The following is a 19,006-nucleotide window of genomic DNA, read 5'->3' as shown; positions in this document are numbered from 1 at the left end:
TGCAACCCAACTATTAATTGGTAATCATCCGATTTGGGCAGATTTTATGTGACAACAATATTAATGAAAACTAGCTTTTATTGTGTATTTGCTTTGTGTTAAATGTAACTCTTTGCTGAATTATTTTTTAAATAAATTTTAGAGAGGGAGGAAGAGAGAAAGGAGAGAAAGAGGCAGGGAGGAAGAAAAGAGAGAAACATTGATGTGAGAGAGATACATTAATCGGTTGCCTCCATACGCCCCTGACTGGGATCACACCTGCAACCTATGTATGTGCCCTGACCTGGAATCAACCCACAATCTTCTGGTGCACGGGTTGACGCTCCAACCAACTGAGTCACACCGGCCAGGGTGCTAAATTATTTTTATATATTATTTTTATGTAATCCTCCTAGAGATATGAATTTTATATACTTATGTACATAATTATCCCCATATTATCCTAGCCTCTTGGCCAGTAAGTGACTTGGGAATATCTTGTAATTGAAATGTGTGTTGTCTGACAATAAGTATTAGTGGGTTCAAAACATTGCTAGATTTTATGGTAAAAATATTAAAAATAATAACACAGAGAAGAGGAAGAGGGGGGAAAGGGATGGAAGAGGAGAAGTAGGAAGAGCATGAGGCTGTAATCTCTGTCTCCAGGATCTGGTTGAGGTAAAATAATCTAGAAACATCAGGCAGCATAATTATGGACTAAACTTAAGGTATCAGATGACATGTAATCAAGTGTGGATAGTGCTACAGGAATTCGGAGTTGGGAAAGCTGGTTAAGACCTGAGGTAGTTGGAGAAGCTTTTTGGGTAGTGGATTCTTATCTCAACTTCAAAGGAAGTTTGGGTTTGGTTTGATCTTACACAGTTGATGAGTGGCCAGTGATGAACTGATGACATTGCAGGTGGAAAAACCAGCATAAGAAAAGTTATAGATATGAGGAAAAGTTTCCAGTGTAACAAGTAAAGTTGATCCAAGGGTTTGAAATGTTCCTGAAATTCTGACATGATTTATATATATATTTTAGGAAAGGTAGTTGTATTCACTCTCTTTACAGTTTAGAGTAAGAGAGCTTGAGGTTGGAGGGAGCATATAACTTCAGATATGAGAAGTCAGTACACCGGGTATTTGGTGCTCGTGTTCCCCATGATTTCAAAAATATGAGAGTGCTAAAAGGGTTGTGTTTTTCTTATTTATTTTCTTAATCAAAAATTATTATATCATAATTTGCTTTACAAAGAGGATTCCAATAGTAATTATTAGCACACTGGTGTGTAGCTTGCTTGTTGATAGTAAATATTTCTAGACACCTTTCTAACATTGGCATTCTATCTTTTATTTTTCTGCCTCTATTTGTTACTTCTTTCACTCCAGGTTGCAGTCTGATATACTCTTAGAATCTTTCATTACATAGAGTGGTTATTCTTAGGACTGTAAAGCCTGAGGAAGATTTGCATCAGAATCCAGGAGAGAGGGGTCTGGGCCGTATATGGTTCAGAAGTTCCCCTTCACTGTGCCCTCTGCTATATAAGAATTTTTTAATGTATTTTTAATTCCATACCTAGGTTTATAAAATCCATATCTAGGTTGGAGTGTTAATACATGAGATTATTAATAAATTATAATAAATATTCTGCAGTAACTTAATTTGAAGTGTCTTTTTTTTTAATTCCTCTCTCTCTCTCTCTCTCGCTCTCTCTCTCTCTCTCTTTCTCTCTCTTTCTCTCTCTAATTTTATTTTCTAGATCCCAAAGTCCAAGAGTGAGGGATCTCTTCAGGTCTACAGGGTACCACAGCCCGAGCGATGTGATGGTGCTGCTCAGGTCAGCCTGCGGCTAAGTCGTAGAAAACCCGGCGGGGGTGACATGAATTCAGCAGAGGACACTGGTGGGGCCAAGTTGGTATCCAGGTTGGCATGTTTCTTTTACTTACATGTTACATATTGCATTCTCTGCTCTGAGTATAGGTATGTTTGTATTTATCTAACACTGGGGTCAACAAGACGCAGATCAGTAAAATTATTTAAAATTGACTTGAAGTTTTGAGAATTTTCTGACTAATAGTATTGATTACAATATTAAAACAAATTATGTAATCAACTGGACCATGCCAGGCTCACAGTTGAAAGGTGGAAGAGTTACTTTCAAGATGCCTTTTCATGGTATGTTCAGTGGCCATTATTATCTTTAGTTAAAGTGGACATCAGAGTTGTTACTAGAACCAACTCTCACTAACAAATTTTGAATGTTGCCTTTTAACCATTACGTTGCACAAAGCAAACTTCTTTGGTATACTTAAAGCAAAGAGCATGCAATTTAAAATAATTAAATAAAATGGAGTCTGAATCTTACTTACTCATAGCATAAAGAATTTTTCCTTTAAAAATTTTTTATTATAACTTAAAACCTATTTCTGAAATTTTAAAAATTTCATTATAAGACAGCTCTAAAGAATTAAAATATATTTAAGGCATTAAATAGGTGAATGATATAGTCAAAGAGATTACCACTTCGTTGGTTTTTGTAAAATATATTTTTATTGATTTCAGAGGGGCAAGGGGAGGGAGAGAGAGATAGAAACATCAATGATGAGAGAGAATCATTGATCAGTTGCCTCCTCCGTGCCCCACACTGGGGATCGAGCCCATAACCTGGGCATGTGCCCTGACTGGGAATCGAACCGTGACCTCCTGGTTCATAGATCGATGCTCAACCACTGAGCCACACCAGCCGGGTGAGATTCCCACTTTGGATTGCCTTATAGAGAGGTGGAGTTTTAGCTCAATTTAAAAGAGGAAGATAATTTAACTTGGAAGAAAATGAAGATAAGGCTCTTATAGATGGGCCTAATTAGGAGGCACAGTGGGTGTTTGGGAAATAGCTGGGAATAAGGCTGGGACAGTAGAGTGAGGCCAGGCCATCGAGGACCTTGAATGCCAGTTGGAATTATTTTTACATTCAGTCTTTCCTTCATTGAACAATGTTTAGCACTTAACCTCTGGTTCTAGGAAGTGCTTTTTTAGGACAGGGGATGCAGCAGTGTACAGAGTCAACCAGACCTTTGTGTTTATGGCCCTTACATTCTATTCCATATGAATTTTTTTTTTCCCATATGAATTTTTGGAGAGTTTGTTCTAGGTCTGTGAAATATTCTGTTGGTATCTTAATGGGGAGTGCATTGAATCTATAGATTGCTTTGGGTAGTATGGACATTTTAATGATGTTGATTCTACCAATCCATGAACACGGTATCTTCTTCCCATTTGGTTATGTCTTCCTCTATCTCTTTTTTCAATGTCCTGTAGTTTTCCAAGTACAGGTCTTTTACCTCCTTAGTTAAGTTTATTCCTAGGTATCTTAAATTTTTTTGTTGCACTGGTAAATGGGATTTTTTTTAAATTTCTCTTTCTGTAAGTTCATTATTGGTGTATTTAAAAAAAGCCATAGATTTCTGGGTGTTAATTTTGTATCCTGCTACATTACTGAATTCATTTATTAGGTCTAGTAGTTTTTTTGTGTGTGTGTGTGTTTTTTTTGGTGCCAAAACCCGGGATCGAAAGTTCTAGTAGTTTTTTGATGGAATCTTGGTCCTTACATTCTAGTGAGGGAGGCAATAGCAAGACACTTAGAAAAAATAGAAAAAAGACCATGAAGAAGGTCATTTTAGCTTTAATATATGGGGGCATTGAGAAACTAAATCAGGTTCATGCAATAGACTGACTCAACGACAACTTTAGTTTGAGCAGGTAGGAAAGGCCTGAATTAAGATACGAAGGGGAAGGAGGAGAGAATCTGTGAAGATCAAAGAAAGAGCATTTCTACCCAAAAGAACTGAGGTAGGGAAACTTGGCTTCAACCTACAGGTCATAGGACGCCACTGTGAGTTTTAGCCGGGGGTGGGGAGGGGGGGGTCCCTGATGGAAACCTCGGTGAGCTGGTAGATCAGGAAAAGTAATCTTGCAACCACGTGCAGAGCTGTTGGAAAAGCGAGAGTTTGGAGGTAGTTATCCTGTTGGTTCCTTCAACAGTTGTTCATCTTTGTTGAGATCTAGTTATATAGTACTTGCTAGGTGCTGGCTTGGGATTCAGAGAATGAGAGACATAAATACTGCATTTAGGGAGACAGAGAACAAGGGAAGAAAATTTCAATAATTATCATTAAATACACATTTACTAAGTGCCTGTTGGGGACTAGGCACTGGTGCTCTTCTTAAGAAGCTTCAGCTATAGTTCACAGGGTCTGTGTGAGGACAGAGGAAGGGGACAGACCATGTGGGGAGATTAGGATCAGAGAAGGTTTCTGAAGGAGGAGGACTTTGAAGTAAGGCTAGGAGGGTAAGTAGAAGTTTACTGGGCAGGGAAATCAAGGTAAGGGTGCTCCTGGAGAAAAAGAAACAAAGACACGTGCAAGGACATGCAGGGCAGTGAGGACAACGTGCAGGAGAGCGGCAGGTTCAGCAGCGGATTCAGGACATCTGAATTTAGGATGAAGAAGAAGCTAAGGGTGGTTTAAAAGACGAAGCTAAATAGGTCTGATCATGTACCCCTTATTAAGGAGTTTAGATTTTTCTCTTGAAAATGATGGGGAGTGCCCTAACCGGTGTGGCTCAGTGGATAGAGCGTCGGCCTACGGACTGAAGGGTCCCAGGTTCGATTCCAGTCAAGGGCATGTACCTTGGTTGCGGGCACATCCCCAGTGTGGGGTGTGCAGGAGGCAGCTGATCGATGTTTCTCTCTCATTGATGTTTCTAACTCTCTATCCCTCTCCCTTCCTCTCTGTAAAAAAGCAATAAAATATATTTTTTTTTAAAAAAAAAGAAAGAAAAGAAAATGATGGGGAGTGATTGCAGGAATGTAAGCAGGAAAATGATAGAGACATAGTTGTATTTTATAAAAGATCCTGTGGCAAACTATGTAGAAGGAAAAATTAAAGAGAGAGTAAGAGGTGCTGGGAGAGCAGCAAAGAGGCCATGTGACAATCCAGTGCAAACGGAAAGCCTCGGGGAAGGCATTATTGTCACTGAGGACAAGGACACGTGGACTTGTCTGTGTGCCTTTTGTGAGGGAGGGGAGGGAAGGGCTGCTGCTTAGAGGAGTGGGCTCCATCCAAAAAGGATTGGGGTTTTCTTTGTTTTGCTTCATTTGGGGTATTATAATATGTTAATGAATGAAATGTATGCACATTTGTAAGCATAACAAGTTGAGTTTATGGAGAGATGGAAGCTGATGATACAGGCCAGGAGATAATAGAACAAGGACCTCTAGGACAGAATCCAGAGACCAGGTAGCGACCCCCTGAGTAAGGCAGGTGGGCACCTTGTGCACAGTGAGGTGTCTCCACATTGTAGCCTCTGTGAATGAGCAGGCTCCCGGTGTTGTGCAGTGAACCGTCGAGGGCCTAGCCTGTTCCTGAGAAAAGGGGCGTGATCAGTAGAGCTAGCCTGGGTCAGTGGGGAACACTTCAGAAAATAATGAGGGCACAGGTACAAAACACTGGGCCTTCTTAACATTTCCTTCTCTGGTTTAAGAACCAGGGTTAAGTGGCTGGCTAACAAGGGCTAGCGTAGATGTTATCTTCCCAGATTAGTTTATCAAGAATTATGCTAAGAATGCCTGAAGTTAAATAATGAAAGAAAAATTCAAGTTTGTTGTTTGTATCAGTATTTTTATTCATCGAGTCAGAAAAAATAAACAAGTTTCCTGCTTCTAAAGGTAACAAGAAAAGAATGCCATGTTTAGAGAATGAATTTGTACTTCTGAGATAACAATCAAGTGAGATTATGGAGAGAAGGCCCAGCTAATGTTGCTCTAGCCCAGCCGTGGGCAAACTACAGCCCGCGGGCCGAATCCGGCCCGTTTGAAATGAATAAAACTAAAAAAAAAGACCGTACCCTTTTATGTAATGATGTTTACTTTGAATTTATATTAGTTCACACAAACACTCCATCCATGCTTTTGTTCCGGCCCTCCGGTCCGGTTTAAGAACCCATTGTGGCCCTCGAGTCAAAAAGTTTGCCCACCCCTGCTCTAGCCACACTTTGTTCCTCTGGTCAGCATATCCCAGTTAAAACAAATGCTTCTCAGTACTTATGAATTTCTTATGTAATTTCAAAGTTTTTTAAAGTACAGCCTTAAAGGACTGACTCTTTCACACTCAGCAGCCTTACAGGTTTAAATGGAACAACGTGATCCTTGTCAAAACCTGCCACCCGCCCACCCGCCACCAAGCAGACACGCCTTCAACTTCTTGTCTCTATTCCCATCTGTAGTATCCATTCAGAGATTCTCACTTTTTGTATACCTAGAATAGATTGTGAGACAAATTGTCAAAAGACAAGTGGAGATAATTAAATGTAACTGAAAATGTTTTAAATCCTTTATATATCTTTGAAGTAACAGAATAGCTATTAAGCCCTTCATTTCAAAAATGAGCATACAAAGGTGTTTTTATTTGCAGTTATTTTCCGGAACAAGTTATTGGTTAATTTATAAATTTTAAATAGATAAAAACACACACACAACTTTCTCTCAATCTTTTCTTTAGGGAAGCTGCCACTTTTCTCTTTAACAGTGTGTTAGTTGCCCTAGTCTTAAACACAAAGGCTGGCAGTATGTACTAAGTCTATTGTCGTGCCCCTGTTCTCTAATACAATATTTACTTTGGCTTACCAACTTTTTTCAAGGAATTGTCAAGAAGAATTTAGCTGGGCTTTTCCTAAAAAAAAACAACAAAACACAATTCAGCAAAATCTATTTTTGTTTGACCTATGATCATGTAAGTTTGATTGACTTTACAAAACAAAAAATAAAATTCTGTTTGTACTTATTAAGATTAGTATAACACATTTATACGGAACATTTTGGTTTTCAGCAGTTACCATATCAGTTAACATCAAACATAAAACCAAGAAAGAACCATTGGTACTGAGATTTCCGGAGTGATGAAATGTCCTATGATTTTTCAAAAACAGGTTAAAAGGTTGATTTCTAGGGCTTTTCGGAAGTGGTTTTTGGCTGTGTTTTTGATAACTTAGAATTTTTAGAGTTTAGACTTTGTTCAGTATTTTTCCCCAGATTGAATCACTTTGATTTTTCTTCTTCTTAGTTTCAATTCTTACACATAGTTTCATTTCTTCCTGAGATGTAATAGAACTATGAATTGTTATCAGCAAGTGCTTATTATTTTTCTGCTCTTCAGATAGTGGCAGTAAAAAAAAAAAAAAAGCATAGAGGAGTAACACATTTTCAAATGTGATGTTTTGAGAGGCCAAAGAGGAGCTAAGTATCATTTATTGCTTATGGCTAATTTATATCTTGAGACATTATTTATTTAGATGAATAATTTTTTTCTATATTTCTATAATTATCTAAAACTGGCATTGAAGACATAATTATATTAAAAATAATTTTTCTAATCTTCATAGAATCTCTCACAGTTAGAGTGGCTTCATGAGAAAAGCTTAAGGATAATGTCTTTTGATTTTGGTAGAACTTAGTGGAATGATCTATTTTATACTGAATTCTGAACCAAAGACAGAGTACTTAGTGATATATTCATTCAGCAAAAGCATTAGCTAATCCATATATATCATCTAAAACTGACAACAGCAATTCAAAATACTGTTAAGAATTATTTTCTGTAATTAAGATGTGTGCTTACTAAAATTCACCAGAGGCTGAAAAGCATAAATTCTCATCATACATGCCTACTTTAAAGGAGTAAATGCTTGCTCTTCTCCAAGGTATAAGTACCATGTACAACTTTGGCAGGTCAGAGGCTCTCACAGAAATGAGATTATTGGACAGGTGCATCCCATAAGCAAGGCTGGAACAGTCCAGTCCCTCTTGTTACACATGATATTCTTACGTTTTTCCTTGTAAAAATACTGAGGAAGAAAATAATATAAAAACTATAGGTATTAACTAGTATGTTAGCAAACAGGCCATTTAAAATTTTTCCTTGAAGAGAAAGTTACATTTCATCCTAAATGAGTAAAAGGACAAGCTCTGTATTATATGTAAAGTGCGACATGTTAAAATAATTTGAAACTTCAGAGGAGGCTATCTTATTTTCTGTTTCAACATGTGAGAAAGATCAGTCATTCTTTTCATGTTTTTAACACTATAACATAATACTGCTTTTAGAATTTCTAAATGTTAGAACTTAAAGAGAGAACAGAATTAATATTCTTAGTTTTTTAGATGTTAAACAGTATTTATTGTAATGTTTAGTTTGAAAGGTAAATATTTCCTTTCAGTGTGTGATTTTCTTAAAGGCAAAGGAAAACCTCTAGTTTTGTTCTATAAAGTCAGATTAAAGATTCAAGAAACTATATATTGTATACAATTCCATTTATATGAAATGCCTAGAAAAGGCAAATTTATAGAAACATAAAGTAGAGTTGTGATAGGCTGGGGGTGGGGGACAGAGATTAACTGTAAATGTTCTGAGGGAACTTATTGGGGGCAGGAAAAATGTTCTGAAGCTGATTTATGGTGATAGTTATACCACTTGGTAAAGTTACTAAAAATCATCATACTGTACACTTGAAAAGTTGGATTTTATGATATGTAAAATACACCTCAATAACATTGTTTAAAAATATACCAAAAAAGTTGGGGTAAGAAGAAATGGATATGCTTTAGCAAGACAGTCACTTGCTTGCAAATTGCTAAAGCACAACCATTGTTATAAGTAAACGCTATCTGTAGAAAATGTTGTGTTTGTTACATTTTAAGAGAATTTGTTCCTTCTTTTCATTGAATGTAACAGAACATGGTGGCAGAAATAAAGGTCAGGCCCTGAAGAAAGATTAGTCATAGGAGACAGAAGAAGACGGGGGAGAACTCTCTGTTTTGTCATCCTGGAAAGATCCCAGGTTGTGGTTTACTGTTCTGTAATCTAAAGCTATTGAAGTGATCAGTATTTCAGGGAGTCACAGATACGGAAAAATCTCCAACAGTGTCACACAAAAAAGTCGGAGGTCCATTATTCATAAGCAAAAAACTTACCCAGCATGTTTCTGTTTAGACCAAGGTAAGGTCATGGTCTCCTTTCCTACAGATGAGTGTCCTATAGACATACTAACAATGAAAGTTTGTACTTGGCTCCTACATAAAAACATAAAGCAATTAGGAGTGATTAAAATGCTTTCATTTTCTGTAATAAGAATGAATAAATAGCTATAACTATGATAATTATTTACCTAAAATAATATGATGAAGAATATAGAGTTAAAATATCTTTGCTTATGTTGCAGAAGTGTTCTTAATTTGATAGATAAGTGAGGGAAACTACAATAAGTCACTTTTCAGTGTGCACTAGGAACAAATCTTTCCCTGGAAGAGCATGTTCTGCCTGAGAGAGTTGTTCTATTCTATAAGTGCTTTCTTGTCCATTTGTTTCATTTTTTAGTATTTTTGAATTACATAGGGAATACATGCTTCTTAGAAAAATTTAAAGCATTCCTGATATGACTGAAGTTCCACTTGAGTCTCTTGCTCTACATTCTAATTCCTTCCTCTCTCCTCTAGGGGGGTAACTATTATTGTAGGTTTGGTTATCTATTTTTCTGGACTTCTTTCAATGTATTTACATAGGAATATATTTTGTAAAATTTTTCACTTTTAAAGAACAATTTTCATCATCATTAATGTGTTATGGTGCTTCGTGTATTCTTGAAAATTTCCCGTTTCCTGTATTGTGCCTTCCTATTGTGGTGTTCCTTTCTTTTCCCCTCTAAATTCAGTGACCTCCACGTCTCCTTCCTTGGCCACTGCCTCCCCCTCTGTCAGCTGTCCCTTCCACGGCTAATCTAGTTTCAGGATGATGATTTTCAAATCACTGTCTCAGTGAAATCCCCTGAAGTCACTTCTGAGTTTCTGGCTCCTGCTAGTCATCTCTACTCTAACCTTTGCCATAAAGTCACTGTGCCCAAACACAACTCATTTTCTCAATCTTTCCCTCTCAACTTGGCTAAGTTTCATTCTGTCAACCACTAGACTCAAACTTTTTAGATAATCTGTTACTAAATCTTGTCAGTATTTCCAACATCCCCATCTCCTCCCCCACCCCCATCAATGATCTCAACCCCAATTTAGGCCTCCATCACCTTGTGATTAGATAACTGCTACACTTTATGCACTCTACTAACCTACTGGATTCATTTTCTTAACACAAGTTGGCTCTGTATCTTCACACAAGTTGGGACCAAGATATAGGACCAACTTTAACTCCTAACTCTAGAAATAAACCCATGCATATATAGTCAACTAATCTTTGACAAGGACACCAAGAATACACAGTGGAAAAAGGATAGTCTCTTCAATAAATGGTGGAAAAACTGGCTATCCACATGCAAAAGAATGAAACTAGACCCTTATCATACTCAAAAATTAGCTCAAAATGGATTAAAGACCTACATGTAAGACCCGAAGCTAGAGGAAAATGTTTGGGAAAAGCTCCTCGACATTGGTCTTGGCAATGATTTTTTTGATCTGACACTAAATCACTGGCAACAAAAACAAAAATCAACAAGTGGGGAGGGACTACAAGGTTCTTTGCAGCAGAAGAAACCATCAGCAAATTGAAAAGGCAGTTTATGGAATGGGAGAAAATATTTTCAATCTATATACCTGATAACTGTTGGATATTGTGTATATGTATATGTTGGGATATTGTGTATATGTATATATTTCTTGTATATAGAATCATATATAATATGATGTGTACATACACACAACCATATGGATGGACCTGGTAGACATTATGCTAAGTGAAATAAGCCTTACACAGAAAGACAAATACCATATGATCTTATATGTGGTATCTAAAAATGTTGAACTTATGAAAGCAGAGTGGTTGCCAGGGGTAGTGGGGTCAGGGGAAAAGGGGGGTATTGGTCAAAGGGTGCAAATTTTCAGTTATAAGATGAATAACTTCTGGGGTTCCAATGTATAACGTGATGACTGTAGGTAACAATACTGCATTTTATACTTGAAATTTGCTAAGAGAATAGGTCTTAATGTTCTCACCACAGAAAAACAAAATTGTAACTATGTGAGGTGATGAATGTGTTAATTTGCCTGATTGTGGTAATCACTTCACAGTAAACATAGATCAAATCATATATACAATTTGTATTTGTCTATTTGTCAATTATATCTCAATAATGCTAGAAAAATTATAATAACTTCACATGTAACATTTTTTGTCTGTATCATAGTTTTTTCAGATAGCCCTGTGAAAAAAATTTCAGATCTGAAAAGTAACCTTGCATAAAGAAACCATGATTCTGAAAAGGTTATTCATTTCACAAATAGTTATTGAACTAGATGAATTATTCAAGATTGAATATTTAGTTGACAGGCTAAGATTAATATATGCCTTTCTGCTTATTTTACAATTATTCCTGCCTGTCTTCTACCTTGAGTTACTTCATCCTTTTGTATGTTTATACTAGAGGCCCGATGCACAAAATTCATGTAAGGGGCTGGGCCCTCACAGCCCCAGCTGCCGCCACCCTCTGCTGGGCGATCAATGCAGGGCAGCCCTGGCTGTCATGTGGCCTCATCCCCCGCCCCCTGGTTGTTCCAGAAGGTTGTTCCGGAAGGTCATTCCATGGTCCGGTCTAATTAGCATATTAGCTCTTTATTATATAGGATTTCTCTGTGACTTCCTAAAAAAGAGAGGGCCTGTGTGTTGTTTTTTGTTGTTTTTTCTAATTTTTGTTTGTTTTTGAATCCACAGTAATACTTAGGAGGCCTATACTTTGCTGCTGTTGCCATAGTCATTATTGTTGTGATATTATTAGTTGTGCTAAATTTGGGTTTAAAGTCCATTATATTTGTCTAGCTGACCTAGATCTCTCAGAGGTTGAAGTCTGATTCTAAAGAGAGAGAGGTCACTTTGTTGTTCCACTTATGCCTTGATTGGTTGAGTTTTGTATGTGCCCAGAGATTGAACCCGCAACCTTAGTGTTATCAGGATGACTTCTAACCAACTGAGCTACCTGGCCAAGGCTTAAAATATTTAAATTTTGTGTATCACTTTTCTCTCTTGTGGTCCTTGGAAAGTACTCATCTAAGTAAACCCTATGCTGTTCACCCTTAGAGGTGCCACAGAAGTCAGGACAGCTCTGCCCACTGATAGCCTCCACTTACTCTATGTTCCATCTCCCCGTGGGGGTTCTGACCTTTCCGCTGCACTTCTGTCAGTAACATGCTGCTTATTTACATAGGAGAAATATATTGTTTTATGAGGCTCATAACATCTCTGTACGACTCTGTGCCCATGGCAGAAAGTGTCTGTCCTGTGATGCTTGCCAAACAACACTTCATATTTTAGCCACATATTACAACAGTATTACTGTGCAAAATTCAGGCTTTCAATGATGTTAATAATGAATCACTATTCAACAATATTAACTGTACCCATTGTCCTTCAAGCTATCTAATCTATTAACTCCTGCAATTAAATGACTTTCTTCATTTCTGAAGTCCTGCCAGCAAGAGAGAGTAGTCGTAACTAGCCTGTGTTTGCACTTCATCAAGGGCACTCCAGTTACTTCCTGAACATGGGTTTTGTTTGTTCCCTCTAGTGTTTCACTCTCTGCTACCTGGAGCCAAGTTTCACCATTTTAAACTGACTTGGGAAGCTGAAACACAATTAGGATTCTTAGCTACAAGATGATTAACCATACCATGTATAATATAATTGGAAAAATTACCAAGTATTATAAATGTGCTGCTGACACTGTAGGGTTTACTGCAATAACTCCCAGATGAGAAAAAGAGTTTAAAACTGCCTGATGAAAAAATTAACGGTAAGCCTCACCACACAGTTCCCTTACAGAGCTACTGTTTTCTGAAGTGTTCCCACTGTATGACCTTCATAATAAAGATTTATAGAAAATTAAAATGTTTGAAAAGGCCCCAAGGTCCCTGACTGGATTAGAAAAAATATCTAACTCTATCTCTATAGATAGTTTTCTAATCTCTTCTTAACCACCACTAGCTCCCATGATAAATATCCCAAGGTCTTTTTAGAGAAATTATTTTATGTAAGCTGAAAATTTATTAAAAATATTTTTTAGTATTTCACTTCAATCTCCTTTGATTCTTACAGTTTAAAGTGAAAGTCTCTGATATTTTTGAAGTATTTTGATTTACAAAGAACAAATAGTTCTTTGCCCATTCACCAAAATCTACCACTCAATACAATTGCTCTAACCCAGTGGTCGGCAAACTCATTAGTCAACAGAGCCAAATATCAACAGTACAACGATTGAAATTTCTTTTGAGAGCCAAATTTTTTAAACTTAAACTATATAGGTAGGTACATTGTTATTAACTTAATTAGGGTACTCCTAAGGCTTAGGAACGAGCCGCAGTTTGCCGACCACGGCTCAAACCAAATTTTACTAGGATTCAAACTTCATTTAATTATTATTTTTAAAATTTATTTTATTGATTTTTTTAGAGCAAAAGGAAGGAGAGAGCGAAACATCACTTTGTTGTTCCACTTATTTATGCATTCATTGGTTGCTTCTTGTATGTGCCTTGACTGGGGAATCGAAACCTGAAACCTTGGCATATCAGGATGATGCTCTAACCAACTGAGCTACCCGGCCAGGGCTCCAAACTTCAATTTAAAAAACAATTCTTTTTAAGTCTCTTTACAATATCAGTGGTTCAAGAGAAAGTAAGTAAGGGTAAGGAAGTTTATTATCATACTTGCAGGTCATTTGTAGTAGATTACCAGCATCTCTCTGGATTCTGTGGTCTTAACTGAATTCATTTTAGTAATTCAAAGTCAACAAACTCTTAGGGGGCATATTCTATGTATTACACATTTTGCACTGGGCCCTGAGAAGCCAGAGTAAATTAAGGCATGATTTCTAATCATTAGGGATTTCCCTGTCCATTAAGTGAGACAGACTTATAGATAGTTAACAAAAATATGTAATACAGAAGTTTTAAAAGTAGCATAATAGAGCTGCTGTAAAAGCAAAGAGGACTTCTCATTGAATAGATTTCAAGGGATTCAAGCCTTTAGAAATTACCTCAGCCTACCTCCCTGACTTACTCTTCTGTGGTTCTTTATCCTATACCCAGGCTACATCACAACCACTTTATTTCAAATACCCACCAGAAGCTTCATACCTCTGTATCCTTGCTAGTGTTGATCCCTTTATCTGGAGTGCTCTTGTCCCACTTTGTCAGTGGTCTAAATTTCATTTAGAAATTACCTCAGCCTACCTCCCTGACTTACTCTTCTGTGGTTCTTTATCCTATACCCAGGCTACATCACAACCACTTTATTTCAAATATATCCCAGAAGCTTCATACCTCTGTATCCTTGCTAGTGTTGATCCCTTTATCTGGAGTGCTCTTGTCCCACTTTGTCAGTGGTCAGTTAAATTTCATCTTGTCTATGAAGTTACCTCTAGTGTCATTTCATATAAATGTAATCATGCAATATGTCCTTGTGTGTGTGTTTGCCTTCTTTCACATAGCATATGTCTTAGAGGTTCATCCATGTTAAAGCCTGTAACAGTATCATTACTTTTTATGGCTGAATATTACTCTACTGTGTGTATCTATACTAATAATAGACAAATATGTAAATTGACTGTCCCTCCATGATGCCCACAGCCAATCAGGAGTGAGTATGCAAATTAACCCAACAAAGCTGGCAGGCCTGTGGGCAGCGCACAGGCACCGAGTGGCCAGGGGCAGGGTGGGACTCCTGCCCACCTTGTCACCAGAGCGAAATGGCAGGAGTCCCCGGGACCCCGCCCACTCTGAGCCGGGGCAATGCAGCAGACGTCCCTGGGACCCTGCCCACTCCGAGCCTGTGGCCAGTGCATGTGCTCACCAGTACCAAGTGGCCGAGGTCCCGGGGAACGCCACTGGAGTGTCCAGTCCTGTCAGCCCGGCCTGAGGGCGGCTGGAGTTTCCAGTCCTTTTGGTTTCTGCAGCCCCTGGACCGGAAGTGGAAACCAAGAGCACAGGGAGCACCAGGAATGCTGGGAATCGTAGTTCTGGTGGCAGACGCTTTGCGGGATTTCCTAGACACTAGAGCTAAGTGAGCCTGGAGCAAGTTACTGTTGCGGGTGGGGGATGGAGGGAAAGCAAAGGTGAGAGACATAAGTAAAGTCAGAGTGTCGAGGAAAATTAAAAGGAAGATAACCTGCACCTTCTAGGAAATCTCCACCAATGGAGCAAAGAAAAAAAAAAGACCTCTATTATTCTGTGAGCACCAAGCCAAACTGGGTTGGGGTCTCAGACAATTCGCTCATATGATTACAAAAGAAACTCCCCCCGGATTGGAGAGGGCTCCCCTGAGGGCTCCCAGATTGGAGAGTGTGCAGGTCGGGCTGAGGGATCCACCCCCCATGCACGAATTTCGTGCACCAGGCCCCTAGTATGTATGTATGTATGTATGTATGTATATATATCACATTTTTTTAAATCAGTTCATGGTCATTTGGGTTGCTTCTACTTTGGGGTTAATAATGCTAGTATGAACATTTGGACACAAGTTTTTCTATGGGCATGTTTTCAGTTCTCTTGGGTATATGTAGTAACTACATGTTTAACTTTTTGAGGAACTGATAAACTGTTTCTCAGAGTACCTGCTCCATTTTGTATTCTCATCAGCAGTGTATGATATTTCCAATTTCTCTACATTCTCACAAACACTTACCATTTGTTTTATTTACTAGAGACCAGGCGCACGGAATTCATGCACAGGTAGGGTCTCTAGGCCTGGCCTGCGGTCAGGGCTGATCTTTCCTGGCTTCTGGCAGCCAGTCCCGCCCCCCACCACCAACACTGGTAGCCCTCTGTGTATGGGGCAACCAGCGGGGAGGTTGGGGCCCCTCTGGCTTGCACCCGCCTTGGCCTGATGCCGCCCGCATCCACCACCACCCACCCCCAGTTCCCCATTCCCTGATTGGGGCCTGTGGCTGGGGGCAGCTCCTGAGTTGAGTGTCTGCCCCCTGGTGGTCAGTGCACATCATAGCGACTGGTTCCACGGTCTGGTCTATTTGCATATTACACTTTTATATATATAGATTATATACTAGTATAATCATCCTGGGTGTAGAATGCTATCTTATTGTGGTTTTGATTTGTATTTCCCTAGTGACTAATGATGTTGAGCATGTCTTCATGTGTTTATTAGCCACTTATATAACTTCTTTGGAGAAATATCAGTTCCCATCCTTTGCCATTTTTAATTAGGTTATTTGTCTTTTTATCATTGAGTTTGAAAGAGTTCTTTATATATTTTGAATACTAACCCTTATCAAATATATGATTTTCAAATATTTTCTCATATTCTACAGGTTGTCTTTCACTTTTTTATAATGTCCTCTAAGACACAAAAGTTTTTAATTTTGATGAAGTTCAGTTAATCTGTTTTTAGTTGTTTATGATTTTGATGTTCTAAGAGCCATTGCCTAATCCAAGGTCACGAAGATTTACAACTGTTATTTTCTTCTAAGAGTTTTACAGTTTTGTTCTTAAATTTAGGTATATGATCAATTTTGAGTTATTTTTTATATATGGCTATGAGGTACAGGTTCGACATTATTCTTTTGCATGTGGATATCTGGTTGTCCCTGCCACATTTACTAAAAACACTATGCTTTTCCCATTGAATTGTCTTTTTGGTCCCCTTGTAAAAAATCTGAGCCAGATTTTAGAAAAACAAAAACAAAAACAAAACTAAGTTAGCTTCCTAGCTCTTATCTTCTCTCACCCCCTTTGTTTTCTGAAAACATGAATTTCAGTTTAATAGAGAAATGAACATGACTTAGATCTATAAAATATCACCGCAATCCAAAGATTTTATCTTATTTTACAACAGAAAAAAAACAAAAAAACAACCCTGCTCCTATCCTTCTACCTCCCAAATCAACCAGCGTGCCCATACCTGTAGTTTTACACTCTGCCTTCTCCCCTATTACAATAGATGAGCTAAGTCTGTACCTCTCTGGGGTCAACCCTTGTACTTCTACTATGAATCCCAATCCCTCTCATTCAGTCAAGGACTATGTTTCAGTAATTACCTCCCTCCTTCATGACATCAATTTCTCCCTTCTAGTTTCTGCCTATCAGTTAGAAACATGCTATACAGCTCTCAACATTTTAAAAAATCCTTCCTTAGAAACAATAGCCCTCTTTTCCTTTAGAGAAAAATCTCTGGTAAAGGATTATATGTACTTGCTGGCCTCATATCCTTTTCTTCCATTCTTTCTTTAAAGCACACACCATTGAAATTGTTCTTGTTAAGGACATCAACTATCTACCATCTTGCCAAATCCAAAGGTCCAGCTGCTGTTCTCATCTTTCTCTCTCTCAGCAACATTTGACCCAAATGATTACTACCTTTTGAAGCACTTCCAGGTCAGTGTGGCTCAGTTGAGCATCAGCCTATGAACCAGGAGGTCAGGGTTCACTTCCCAGTTGGGGCACATGCCCCGGTTGTGGGCTCTATCCCCGGGGGTGGGAGGCAACCAATCAATGATTCTCTCTCATCGTTGTTTCTGTATCTCTCTCCCTCTCCTTTCCTCTCTGAGAGGAATAAAACATATATATATATATGGTAATATGCAAATTGACCCTCAGTGCATCACATTGTCACAAGATGGCTGTGCCCACAGCAGAGGCGGGGGTGCCGTAACGAGCCGTAACGAGCGATCAGCAGGGACCTGAGGCTGCGTGGCACTGGGCCGGGGCAGGGGACCTGAGGCTGCACCCCCAGCCCAGTGGGGCTTGACAGGGGATCTCAGACCACACCCTCCTGCCCAGCAGGGCTTGACGGGGGACCTCAGTCGCGCCCCCCAACCCCGGGTCGGGGGACCTGAGGCTACGCCCCCCACCTGGTGGGGCTTGACAGGGGTGGGGCTGACCAGCTCTGGATCTTGCCCAATGGGGGTGTAGCCGGCTGGGTCTGGGTCTCACGCGATTTCGAGGTGCACACAGGTGGGCGGGGACTTGACTCTGGGTCCCATGGAGTGCCCCAGACTCTGACAGGAGGAAGATTTTCATATACATTTTACTAATTTTCTTTCATCTCTGACACACTTTTATTATAGAGAAAGGGCAAATAACAATATTAAACTATTTCCTCTAATTCCCTTTTAATGTGCATGAATTTCGTGTACCGGGCCACTAGTATATATATACTAGTGTGTGTGTGTGTGTGTGTGTGTGTGTGTGTGTGTATTTATATATATGATAAATTGTCAGTCTCAAATTATGTCACAGATAATTTTTTATTACAAAGAGAAAAGATCCTTTAACAATGGAGAATTTAGACAGTCACCACTTGAACCAAATGATTAAACTTATTATCATGGATAAAAATATAAGACAAGAATAAAAAATATTTTTGAGAAATAGAAATGTCATAGAAATTTACTTGTTATTAAATGAAAAGAAAATGTTATAAATTTGTACTTGCTGCACAATCTCATATTTTTTATTGTGGTAAAATATACATAGCATAAAATTTACCATTTCAGCCATCTTTAAATATACAGTTCAGTGACATGAAGTACATTATATTGTCCATCTTTATATATTATATAAATGGAGAAAAAGTAGAATGTAGAATAATGCAGGAAGAATATTGAATTGTATTTTTTTTAAAATTCTTTATTATTGAAAGTATTACTTATGTCCCTTTTTCCCCCCATTGACCCCCTCTATCTTGCTCCAGGCCCTCACTACCCCATTGTCTGTGTCTGTGGGCCATGCATATATGCAAACAAGGTCCTTGGTTGATTACCTCTCACCCACCCACCCTCCTCGGCCTTCCCTCCAAGTTTCTGCACTCTGTTCCATGCTTCCATGTGTCTAGGTCCACTCCATTCATCAATTTATTTTATTACTTAGATTCCACATGAGTGAGATCATGTGATACTTGTCTTTCTCTGATTGACTTATTTCACTTAGCATGATACTCTCCAGGTCCCTCCATGCTGTTTTACTAGTAAAGT

At 38.6% G+C, this 19,006-nt stretch overlaps 1 protein-coding gene across 7 annotated transcripts in view; it reads left to right on the top strand.

The window, feature by feature from the left end:
- FAM13A (family with sequence similarity 13, member A) overlaps nt 1-19,006 on the top strand; it is a 261,528-nt gene that overhangs the window by 120,504 nt on the left and 122,018 nt on the right. For all 7 annotated transcript variants that reach the window (XM_005862767.2, XM_005862766.2, XM_014536858.1 and 4 more), the window contains one exon: nt 1,740-1,903. In XM_005862767.2, coding sequence (XP_005862829.1) covers nt 1,740-1,903 — 164 coding nt within the window. The remainder of the gene's footprint in view (nt 1-1,739; nt 1,904-19,006) is intronic.

This window comes from Myotis brandtii, unplaced genomic scaffold (assembly GCF_000412655.1).
Source record: "Myotis brandtii unplaced genomic scaffold, ASM41265v1 scaffold1675, whole genome shotgun sequence".
Lineage (NCBI taxonomy): Eukaryota > Metazoa > Chordata > Mammalia > Chiroptera > Vespertilionidae > Myotis > Myotis brandtii.
This window is presented reverse-complemented; position numbering and strand designations above follow the sequence as displayed.